General features: G+C 41.3%; 1 protein-coding gene across 1 annotated transcript; it reads right to left on the bottom strand.

Moving 5' to 3' along the window:
• Window positions 1-714: 714 nt before the first annotated feature.
• LOC102952590 (integrator complex subunit 6-like) lies at window positions 715-6,868 on the bottom strand. The gene is made up of 5 exons (XM_042974755.1): window positions 6,637-6,868; window positions 4,921-5,023; window positions 1,776-2,141; window positions 1,334-1,427; window positions 715-1,017 (listed from the first exon to the last, which is right to left on the bottom strand). Exons 1-5 carry the CDS (start codon window positions 6,832-6,834, stop codon window positions 894-896), a joined length of 885 nt encoding a protein of 294 aa, XP_042830689.1. The 5' UTR covers window positions 6,835-6,868; the 3' UTR covers window positions 715-893.
• Window positions 6,869-11,606: the final 4,738 nt, after the last annotated feature.

Genomic DNA, 11,606 nt, shown 5'->3' with positions numbered 1-11,606 from the left:
TTCCAAGGAGCAGTATTTGCTGTATATCAGCATCTGACATCATTTGTTTTTCCCTCCTGTAGTCAGGATTCACAGGCGTTGAAATCAAAGGGTGGAATGGAAGTACCCTCCTGTCACTTTATCCCTAAAACCTTCCCATGCCTCTTGCTTTAGGCTTTTCTGAACCAGAGGTCTTCATCCCAAAGGGAGAAAAGCTTTCACTGAGGAACACAGTCGTGATTCCATGGAGAGGGACTTGAGACTGCTAGCTGGCCATTTTGGTTCCCTCAGCCCTCTCCATCAAAAGCCAAAGAAGGGGGTCCCATACTGGCTGGGGTGATGAAAGCAGACAATCAAAGGGAATGGGCTCCTACTACCCAAGGAGCTAAGAAAGAGTATGTCCAGTACGTCCAAAGAGCTTACTACTCTCACATCGTGTGATTCGATTGTGGAAAATTGCAACAACCCATTTAAGGCAGGACATCTTAGTGGCCCAGATGCTTCAGCAATTAAGTTTTGAGTCATGCTACGAGGCAAAGAACCCTGACCATGACCTGAGATGCTACGTCAGGGGGAAGGGAATGAGAAATGGGTAGTGAAAGAAAGCAGGTTTAAATACCAGCTACAACCGTGGGACCTGCCACAGAAACCGGCACTGTAATAATATTCAGCTTGATGAGTTAATACATCCCTCTCCTCAAGTAAGAAAACAAAGAAACAAACAGCAAACTATGCTTTCATAAGAAATTCTTAGGGCCATAGCCCAGCTTTTATTGATGGAGAACCATAAAATTAAAAGACTCCACTCCTTTTTATCTTAGCCTCTAGAAGGGAATTTTCTTGACTACAACATTTTGGGGAGCTTCAACACTACCCTATTCCATCTTACAACATAGGAAATTCGCCTTTGCTTCTCACTGGTCTTTGCAAGAACACAATTCTCTGCTTTTCTTGTGATTAACGTTCTTGAGATGGCAGCAGGATTCCAGGTTTTCTAGTACCTTCTCAAGCTGCTGAATCAAGACTGCTCTTTTAAACCTGAAATTAAGACAAATTTAAGGAACCAGAAGATACCTAGCATCTATAATGTGCTAGCATCTATAATGTGCTAGTCATAGTAGTGGATACAAAATAGAGCCTACAATCTCCATGGGAATAGAAAATGCATCCTCTTGGGAAGATGTAGTCTAGCAAAATACCAAGAGTGTCATCAATTGAGGGCCCATGCCCTCCCCTGCCCAGACTATGATGGCCAGGGCTTGGTTTTGCCCCTGTTCAGCATTGGACACAACTGCTTTAAAAAAATTGAGGAGTTCTTAAAAAAAAAAAATGAAGAGTTCTTTTTTCCACCTACCTTGCAGCTTCCTTGATGGTAAATTCAACAAATTGTTTCTTGACTACAAGAGGCCCTTGAACTTCTTCAAACAAGGTGAAAATCCTTTCATACCCTGAAAATAATTTTTAAAATTCAGTATTTTTAAAAACACAAAGATGGCTTAGAACTCATTCTTAGTGCATCCACTGCCTCAGCAATCATCTCTCACGGGCTAGAGGGTTGCATAGTGTTTGTGTTTTGAATGCTTACTAAGGAAACTATTGTAAACACCAAGCAAGCCAAACAGACAATTTTAAGAGGTGTATCGTGAATTTCGAGACCAGTTAAAGAGAAACCATCCTAAATTCTGTAAAAACCCAATTCAGCCAAAGGATGAGTCCAAGAGGTGGGTTGGATCTATTCTAAATCATAGAATGAGACTTCCCATGGTTTTATTAAGAGCCATCTTGTCCCTACTTACTTCGTCCAAACTTCCGAACTTCCTTCATTAATTGATGTTTTATATCATTATTAATTTTCTGTGCCAGAGCAGCACTCATTGGCACTTCCTTTGGCACAACTCCTGTCGAAGGCACCACTGGGACTTTTGGGTCACCTGCGGAGACACTGCTGTTTTTGGCTCCTCCTCCAGGTGAATTACTACCAGGTTTGCGAGACAGGCCGTCTTTAGCAAAGTCATCAGAGAGCGAATGCTGTTGGTTGAGTGGAATACCATTTCCTGCTACATTCGTGACTGCTGGCGCAGCAGCATTTGGCAAGAAGCCATCAGGTGGGGTTGGATTATTTTTCATCTTCTTGTCACGGACTTTGTGAGTGACAGTGGCTCCTGAAAACCAAATTAAGAGATTGAGCTGTGAGGCAGGTGCATTTCATCACCCCCCGGGGGACATCCCCGGGCTCTGCACTTTTGAGAAAATTGTTTGTTTCTTAAAGCGGAAGTAGACACCAAGTGGAAATATCAGATCCCACAAGTAGGTCTCCATAAAGATCATACCATAAGTCACTTTTTCTCTCTTGGCACTGGGAATACATACAGAAATGCAGTTTGACAGTACAACTAACAAACACTCACAGAGCCCTGACACTCGTGATTTAATGCCTCCTCGATGCCCTTTACAAGGTGGAAAGCAGAATATCTATCTTACTTGATGCCAAGATATCTGATATTGGCACTCCATCACCAAGAATCCCAGTCCGTATATGATCCTCCCCATTTGTCTTTTCTGTCTCAGAAAGGTGAATTTCCTTTTGTTCCAAGTCTGACACCCCTGCTTCATATTCTCAGCCCCCTCTGTGCCAGACACTGCCGAGTGCTGGGCGATCGGCATCGAGACAATCCCTGCTCTTATGGAACTTAGATCCTCGTGGGGAGGTCAGGTGGTACAAGTAAAATGGGCAAAGGAAATAATAAAGTGTGAATTCGCGTTGGGAAGGAAGACATTGGGGATGTGACAGAGAGTAGGAGAGGGAGCCTCCAGGACCCTGTGGTCAGGCAGGGCCCTCTGAGGAGGTGACCCCTGGGCAGAGTCTGGAACAGGAGACAGGGCAGCCTGTGCATGTGAGGAGGACTTCTCGCTGCCATGAGGGCCAGTGCAGGGCCCTAGGAGGGGACGAGCCGGGGCCGTGGAGCAAAGAACTGAGGCAGAGAGAACAAGGAGGACACCCAGAGGATGCGTGCAGGAGAGGAGGGCAGGCCCGGGTCCTGCAGAGCGTGTAGACCAGCGTCGGGAGCTCCGATTCTGTTCTGAGTGCTCGGGGGAGTTGATGGCGGGTTTCACGATGGACGTGGCAGGATCGGATTTCTGTGCGCACGGGGTCAGTTGGGCTGCAGGGCAGTGATGGGTCAGGAGGGTCAAGTGGGAGAGCAGGGAAATCAGATGAGAAGTTGTTGTAGCAGCTTGGGGACAGACGGTGGCAGCACAGACTAGAGGGATAGAGACCAAGGGTGATCCAGGCAAGGGTGATACAAAGGGTGATACTGGGAGTTAAGCTGCCTGTACTTGCTAAGGGGTGGAGGTGAGAGATGAAGAACAGAATAACAAGAGGAGTCATGAGTGAATCTAAGCGTTTTGTCCTGAACCCCTGGAGAAATAATAGTGCCAGGTGTGTGCAGGCTGTTAGGCAATTGCTCACAAGTGTCACAGATGTGGTCAATCTGTCCTGATTCTGGTTCAGTGACCTCAGGTTGGTAGCTTGAACTAGTCCATGGTGGGGCTATTTACACTATGGATATCTGCAAATCTAAGTATTGGAGCTTCTAGGCCTTCCATGGCTCCCATGCGCTGGACAGCAGGTTGTTACACCTTTATAAATATTACACGAATGGGGTGCCTGGGTGGCTCAGTCGGTTTACCTTCTGACTTTGGCTCAGGTCATGATCTCACGGTTTGTGAGTTCAAGCCCCGCGTCTTGGTCAGAGCCTGGGTTCTGCTTCAGATTCTGTGTTTCCCTCTCCTTCTCTCTCTCTCTGCCCCTCCCCCCACTTACGCTCTGTGTGCCTGTGTCTCTCTCTCAAACATAAATAAACATTAAAAAATTTTTTTAAATTATTAAATAAATAAATAAATAAATAAATGTTACACCAATGGATGGTATTATTTGCTGAGATCGAGTAGGCTGAAAGTAGAGCATTTTTGGAGAGGAGGAAGGTCAGAAGTTCAGGCAGAACCAATTGTATTTTAGGTATGTAGTAGACGCTGATTGGAGGGGTCATGTAAGCTGTTGTATTTTAGTCTGAAGTTCAGGAGCAAGTTGTAGTCTAGAGGTATAAAGGTGAGAGTTCTTGCAGTACAAATAATATTTAAAGTTCTAAGACTGTGTGGAATCGCCTAAGGGGAGAGCGGGTTGAAGAGACAAGGGCCCAAGATCCAGCTTTGGGCCCCTGCAGAATTACAGGTGGGAAAGAAGAGGAAAAAGTCAGAAAAGGGAGAAGGAAAAGGGGTCACTAGCCAGGGGATAAGGAATCCAGGAGAACGCAGTGTCTGGGAACCAAGTAGGTTTCCATGGAGCCCAGAGTGAACAAATACATCACATGCTTCTGAGAAATGAATGCCAAAGTGTAGCAGCCACTGGTGAAATTGACGCTAACAGCTTCACTGGGCTATGGTAAGAAGCAGCCAGACTGTACTGGGTTAGAGCAGGAACACAACGTGAAGACAAGGAGAATATGAGCAGATCCATCCTGGTGGTGAGCCCATCATCTTTTTGTGTGTCCGGAACCTGCTTATTCTACAGCTTTTTAAAAAACCTTTATTTATTTGAGAGAGAGAAAGAGAGAGAGGGAGAGGATCCAAAGTGGGCTCTGCTTTCAGTTGACAGCTGAAAGCCCGGTGTGGGGCTCAAACTCGCAAACCGTGAGATCGTGACCCAAGCCAAAGTCAGACGCTTAACCAAATGAGCCACCCAGGCGCCCTGGGAACCTGCTTGTTCTAACTCTTACACTGCCCAAATGGTTGGACCCAACGTACAGACCTGCCCCTCCGCTTGCAAACGTGTTTGTACCTGTCCATCCCTCAAGGACATAACTATATATTTCCTTTGACCTGGCTGAACCCTAGAGATGGGGTTCCCCTCTCTTTCCTGTTCGCTTAACCTTGGTGACGTACTTGGCCTTCTCTTAGATGATGGGCAGCTGCTGGGCTTCCTAGGACTTTTCATTTGTTTTTGTTGCCCTGCTTCAACCTGATATCCTTTGTCATTCTTTATTTGCTGAAAAACATCAGTGAACACATTCCATTAAAGACAAAATCCAATCATTGCAAAATTGCACTCTTCATATGCACAGACAGCCATGCGTTTATATTATTAATATAAGTTTTAATCATGGTCCAAAGATTTATATTCACTTAGCCCACACTATGTTTTCAGAAAATGCAATCCAATTTTAGTATAACCTAAGTGAAATAAGGAGAAGGTAAAATACAAGGTTTTTGTACAAAACCAAACATGGGACAACCACGTTTGCTAAGATTGCTGGAGAATGAGTGGCTTTCATCAATCAAGCTTATAAACCCACGGTTATCTCTTTGGAGAAGTACACACCATTTTGCTTCAGCTTTTGTTGGAGAAAAAAGAAAATACCTTTTTTGTCCCTTTGTGCTTTAACTCTATTAACAAATACTGATTAACACTTTATTAAATGATACATGGAGACGGTAAAAGGAAGAATAGATTGAACGTGTAAATCTCCCCACCTCTAACCTTATCAAGATTTAAATATGTCATCCTTGGAGCTGGGTGGGTATAGGGAGTTCTTTTCAGTGTTGGTGGATAAAACAGGAAGTCAAGGGTGTAATACGTTAGCTAAAAGCTGTTTTCATCAAAGGATAACTACCTTATCTGAATACAGTTGTGATAAAAAAATATTTTCCCGGCACGTTTGCGCTTCCCATAAAAGAGGAATCCAGAATGGTGAAAACATTTTCATTGAGCATTTAGTCTCCAATAGGTACTGTTCTAAATGCTCTACACTAACTCAATCCTCCACCAAGCCCTCTGACTTAGGTGTGATTATCTCTCTTGTGAAAAATGAGGAAACCAAGGCACAGGAAATTAAGAAAAACTCCAGTTAACTGAGGAGTTTGGGGTGAGGTGGCTAACTTCAAGTCTTGTGTTGTTACCGAAGAATTTGTTGCATGTTCTGTGACTTTATGTCAATGATCTCTCCAATGAGAGCAGCTATGATCCTCTTTGCCTGCGTGCTTCAATAGTCAAGTCAGTATGTCTCTCTCATGCACACTATACACATCTCCCATTAAGATGTCCATAGGACAATCCAACTATGGCAACATCACCTAGTACTTCAATTTCAAGAGGAACACTTATTTTCTAGATAGAGCACTAATGACTTGAAAAATGGAAACAGAGAAAGTAAACTGTGATCTCAATACGAAGGGAGTTACTGGGGGGTGGGGTGGGAACAAATATAGACTCTGGAGCCAGAAAGATGTGGATTCAAATCCTGGCTCTATCTTTTGTCAACTGTGTCATTCAGAGCAACACGTTTGACCACTGTCAGCCTTGATTTCTTCTTATGAAAGGGGGGATAGTAATACTCATCTACAAAACGGTGGTAAGTATTAAATGGGATCATTTAAAACACCAGCTTCTACTCCAATAAATGGCAACCACTCTTTCTGTTCAACTAACACACTCTTGGATCAGGAGGCTCCTACTTTCTGTTCACATGAGATTCCTTGTATCATACTTTGTCCCTTAAATAAATAGAAGTAGAGCACATGACTTACACTCATCGTTTGAAGAAGAAAATAATTATACAAAGAATACCACAATTTAGGCAGAAATAGTCATAGTTATCTTACCTTATTATCATCTTGAAGCAGATAGCTGAGAGTATAAAGTCTTTTAGGTTGTTCTGGATTAGTCTTTTGAGATGGAGAAGTTGTTGTCTTCAGATTCTTCTCATAGTTAGCTATTTGTTTGAGTAGAGCACTCCAATGGGAAAGTGGATAATCAGTGGAAAAGACTTTGATGCTATACAGCTTAAATGTACTATCCATTAGGGAGGACGTGGCCACTGTTGGCGATGTGCACCATGGCACCAAACAGAGTTTAGAATCTCATATCTACGATCTCTATTATATTTTAGAATCTAGAATCATCACCCCTCAGCTAAGTCATTATTCAGTCCACCATCACTACTGCCTATAGGCTCACCACTAGGTCCAGAACAATTCCCTTTTGCTACAAGCTAGGTTTAAGAGTGGGCTGACCTCCCTTATACCATCATCCCAACTAAAGGACCATACTTGTTCTCCTTTTGGAAGAACCTAAGCTCCATGGAATTCTTTTACACTTAGTCCGTAGAACCTTGAGTACTGGGCCTTAACCTCTTTGGATGATGTGATTAAACCTACATTCTTCTCAGAAAGACCCCTTACAAACAAAACTCGATGTATAATTTCAAGGGTGTGCCCAGCCTAAGATCTGTTAAACTTAATGGACGGATGATCCCACTGAAAATCAACAAATGGGGCAAAGAAGCTTTATAGTCTGACACAAATTATCCTGCATGCTATCAGTTAAATTATTTTCATGTAAATAAGGAATTCTCTGCTGAACTCATAACTGTAGGCAGTGTGATATAGTATTAGAGTGTGCAGTCTCTGGAATCTTATAGATCTATATTCCGCCACTTTTCAATTGGCTAAACCTGGCAGAACCAGTTAAATTCTTATTCAAAATTTCTATTACCATAAAATAAGCGTAAAACAGTATCTACCTCATTGGGCTGCTTTAAGGATTACAAGAGATAAAGCATGAACAGGATAGTGTCTGTGATGCTTAACACACATCTCCCCTTATGCTTGAGAAAAATAAACGTGGACTGGGTAGATGTAGGGATTCAGTGAAAAAGGGTATTCTAAATATTAAAGTATTACAAAGTAACCTACTCATGCAATAAACATGCAAGCTAAACTTGATATTTTGATAATCCACAAATGTCCTAAACAAAATCTTGTCTGTCTTTAGCGGATCAATCACCTTCTAGTTAAGTAGTCTGACTACCACATGCAACATCATAAACATTTCCAGATTTCAAAACTTGCTACAAAGCTACAATAATTAAGACCATGTGGTACCGACGTAAGAATTGATATAGAGGTCAAAGGAACAAACCTGAGAGTCCAGAAATAAATCCTTAATCTATAATCCGTTGAAATTCGACAAGGGTGCCAAGACTATTCAATGGGAAATGAAGTCTTTTCAACAAATGTTGCCAGGAGAACTGGACATCCATAAATAAAGGATGAAGTCAGACCCCTTCCTCACACCATAAACAAAAATGACCCAAAGTGGACCATAGACCTAAATGTAAGCAAATAGTAAGTGCCAACCACAAAAGAGCTTTGTTAGCAGGAAAAAAATCCACAAGAGCATTCACTCATGTTTTAATTCATTGTCAAAAATCTAAATTAAAAAATTAAAAATAAAGAAGGAGAAAATAAGCATAAAGAAATACAAAGGGGGCGCCTGGGTGGCTCAGTCGGTTAAGTGCTGATTCTCGATCTCGGCTCAGGTCATGATCTCAGTTTGTGAGCTCGAGCCCTGTGTTGGGCTCTGTGCTGACAGCGTGGAGCCTACTTGGGTTTCTCCTTCTGGTTCTCTACCCCTCCCCCGCTCTCTCTCACTCTCAAAATAAATAAACTTAAAAAAAGAAATACAAAGTAAAAGCACAAGTTAACTTGCTAAATACAGTCCAAATATTATCTGTAATTATAATAAATATAAATAGACTACACTTGCCAGTAAAGGCTGCCAGTAAGGATTTTTTTTAATATAATTTATTGTCAAGTTGGCTAACATACAGTGTATATAGTGTGCTTTTGGTTTGGCGGGTAGATTCCCGTGATTCATCACTTACATACAACACCCAGTGTTCATCCCAACAAGTGCCCTCTTCAATGCCCATCACCCATTTTCCCCTCTCCCCCACCCCTATCAACCCTCAGTTTGTTCTCAGTATTTAAGAGTTTCTTATGGTTCACCTCCCTCTCTCTCTGTTTGTAACTATTTTTTCCCTTTCCCTTCCCCCATGGTCTTCTGTTAAGTTTCTCAAGGTCCATGTATGAGTGAAAACATATGATATCTGTTTTTCTCTGACTGACTTATTTCACTTAGCATAACACCCTCCAGTTCCATCCACATTGCTGCAAATGGCAGGATTTCATTCTTTCTCATTGCCAAGCAGTATTCCATTGTATATACAAACCACATCTTCTTTATCCATTCATCAGTTGATGCACATTTGGGGTCTTTCCATAATATGGTTATTGTTGAAAGTGCTGCTATCAACATTGGGGTACAAGTGCCCCTATGCACCAGCACTCCTGTATCCCTTGGGTAAATTCCTAGCAGTGCTATTGCTGGGTTGTAGGGTAGATCTATTTTTAATTTTTTGAGGAACCTCCACACTGTTTTCCAGAGAAGCTGCACCAGTTTGCATTCCCACCAGCGGTGCAAGAGGGTTCCCATTTCTCCACATCCTCTCCAGCATCTTTTGTTGCCTGAGTTGTTAATTTTAGCCACTCTGATTGGTGTGAGGTGGTATCTCAATGTGCTTTTGATTTGTATTTCCCTGATGATAAGTGATGTTGAACATCTTTTCATGTGTCTGTTGGCCATCTGGAGGTCTTCTTTGGAAAAGACACGTCTATTCATGTCTTCTGCCCATTTCTTCACAGGATTATTTGTTTTTTGGGTATTGAGATTGGTAAATTCTTTATAGATTTTTGGATACTAGCCCTTTATCCCATGTGTAATTTGCAAACATCTTTTCCCATTCCAGTGGTTGCCTTTTAATTTTGATGATTGTTTCCTTTGCAGTGCAGAGACTTTTATCTTGATGAGGTGCCAATAGTTCATTTTTGCTTTTATTTCCCTTGCCTTTGGTGACATGTTGAGCAAGAAACTGCTTTGGCTGAAGTCAAAGAGGTTGTTGCCTGTATTCTCCTCTAGGGTTTTGATGGTTTCCTGTCTCACATTTAGGTCTTTCATCCATTTTGAGTTTATCTTTGTGTATGGTGTAAGCAAGTGGTCCACTTTCATTCTTCTGCATGTTGCTGTCCAGTTCTCCCAGCACCATTTGTTGAAGAGACTGTCTTCTTTCCATTGGATACTCTTTCCTGCTTTGTCAAAGATTAGTTGGCTGTATATTTGTGGGTCCATTTCTGGGTTCTCTGTTCTGTTCCATTGGTCTATGTGTTTTTGTGCCAACACCATACTGTCTTAATGATTACAGCTTTGTAGTAGAGGCTAAAGTCTGGGATTGTGATGCCTCCTACTTTTCTTTTCTTTTTCAGGATTGCTTTGGCTATTCGGGGTCTTTTGTGGTTCCATACAAATTTTAGGATTGTTTGCTCTACCTTTAAGAAGAATGCCAGTGCAATTTTGACTGGGATTGCATTGAACATGTAAATTGCTTTGAGTAGTCATGACATTTTAACAATATTTGTTTTTTGAATCCATGAGCATGGAATGTTTTTCCGTTTCTTTGTGTCTTCTTAAGTTTCCTTCATAAGTTTTCTATAGGTTTCATCATACAGATCTTTTACATCTTTGGTTAGGTTTATTCCTAGGTATTTTATGGTTCTCGGTGCAATTGTAAATGGGATTGATTTATTGATTTCTCTTTCTGTTGCTTCATTATTTGTGTATAGAGATGCAAATGATTTCTGTACATTGATTTTGTATCCTGTGACTTTCCTGAATTCATGTATCCTGCGACTTTGCTGAATTCATGTATCAGTTCTAGCAGCCTTTTGGTGAAGTCTTTCTTGAGGGTTTTTATTAAGAAATGATGCTGTATTTTGTCAAATGCTTTTTCTGCATCTATTGACAGGATCATATGGTTCTTATCCTTTCTTCTGTTAATGTGATGTATCACATTGATTGATTTGTGAATATTGAACCAGCCCTACAGCCCATGAATTAATCCCACTTGATCATGGTGAATAATTCTTTTAATATGCTGTTGAATTCAATTTGCTAGTAACTTGTTGAGAACTTTTGCATCCATGTTCATCAGGGATATTGGCCTGTAATTCTCCTTTTTGTGGGGTCTCTGTCTGGTTCAAGAATCAAGGTAATGCTGGCTTCATAGAATGAGTCTGGAAGCTTTCCTTCAGTTTCTATTTTTTGGAACAGCTTGAGAAGGATAGGTATTAACTCTGCTTTAAATGTCTGGTAGAATTCCCCTGGAAGCCATCTGGCTCAGGACTCTTATTTGGTAGGAGATTTTTGATAACTGATTCAATTTCTTCACTAGGTATGGTTCTGTTCAAATTTTCTACTTCTTCGCGTTTGAGTTTTGGTAGTGTGTTGGTGTCTAGGAATTTGTCCATTTCTTCCAGGTTGTCCAGTTTGTTGGCATATAATTTTTCAGAGTATTCCCTGATAATTACTTGTATTTCTGAGAGATTGGTTGTAATAAATCTATTTTCACTCATGATTTTATCTATTTGGGTCTTCTCTCTTTTCTTTTTGAGAAATCTGGCTAGGGGTTTATCAATTTTGTTTATTTTTTTCAAAAAACCAGCTCTTAGTTTCATTGATCTGTTCTACTGTTTTTATTTTGGATCCTATATTGTTTATTTCTGCTGTAATTATTTCTCTTCTTCTGCTGGCCTTGGGGTTTCTTTGCTGTTCTACTTCTCGTTCCTTTAGGTGTGCTATTAGATTTTTGTATTTGGGATTTTTCTTGTTTCTTGAGATAGACCCGGACTGCAATGTATTTTCCTCTTAGTACTGCCTTTGCTGCATCCCAAAGTGT

Source organism: Panthera tigris, chromosome X, assembly GCF_018350195.1.
Source record: "Panthera tigris isolate Pti1 chromosome X, P.tigris_Pti1_mat1.1, whole genome shotgun sequence".
Lineage (NCBI taxonomy): Eukaryota > Metazoa > Chordata > Mammalia > Carnivora > Felidae > Panthera > Panthera tigris.
Note: the sequence above shows the minus strand (reverse complement) of the source record. Positions and strands in the feature narration are given on the sequence as shown.

Excerpts from the sequence above, each read along its gene's own strand:
- LOC102952590 (XM_042974755.1), bottom strand. The coding sequence starts at position 6,834 with ATGGATAGTACATTTAAGCTGTATAGCATCAAAGTCTTTTCCACTGAT. Across the intron at positions 5,024-6,636 it reads TGCTTCAAGATGATAATAAG|CAAATAAAGAATGACAAAGG; the intron begins GTAAGATAACTA and ends GATGTTTTTCAG. Across the intron at positions 2,142-4,920 it reads ATCATCTAAGAGAAGGCCAA|GAGCCACTGTCACTCACAAA; the intron begins GTACGTCACCAA and ends TTTGGTTTTCAG.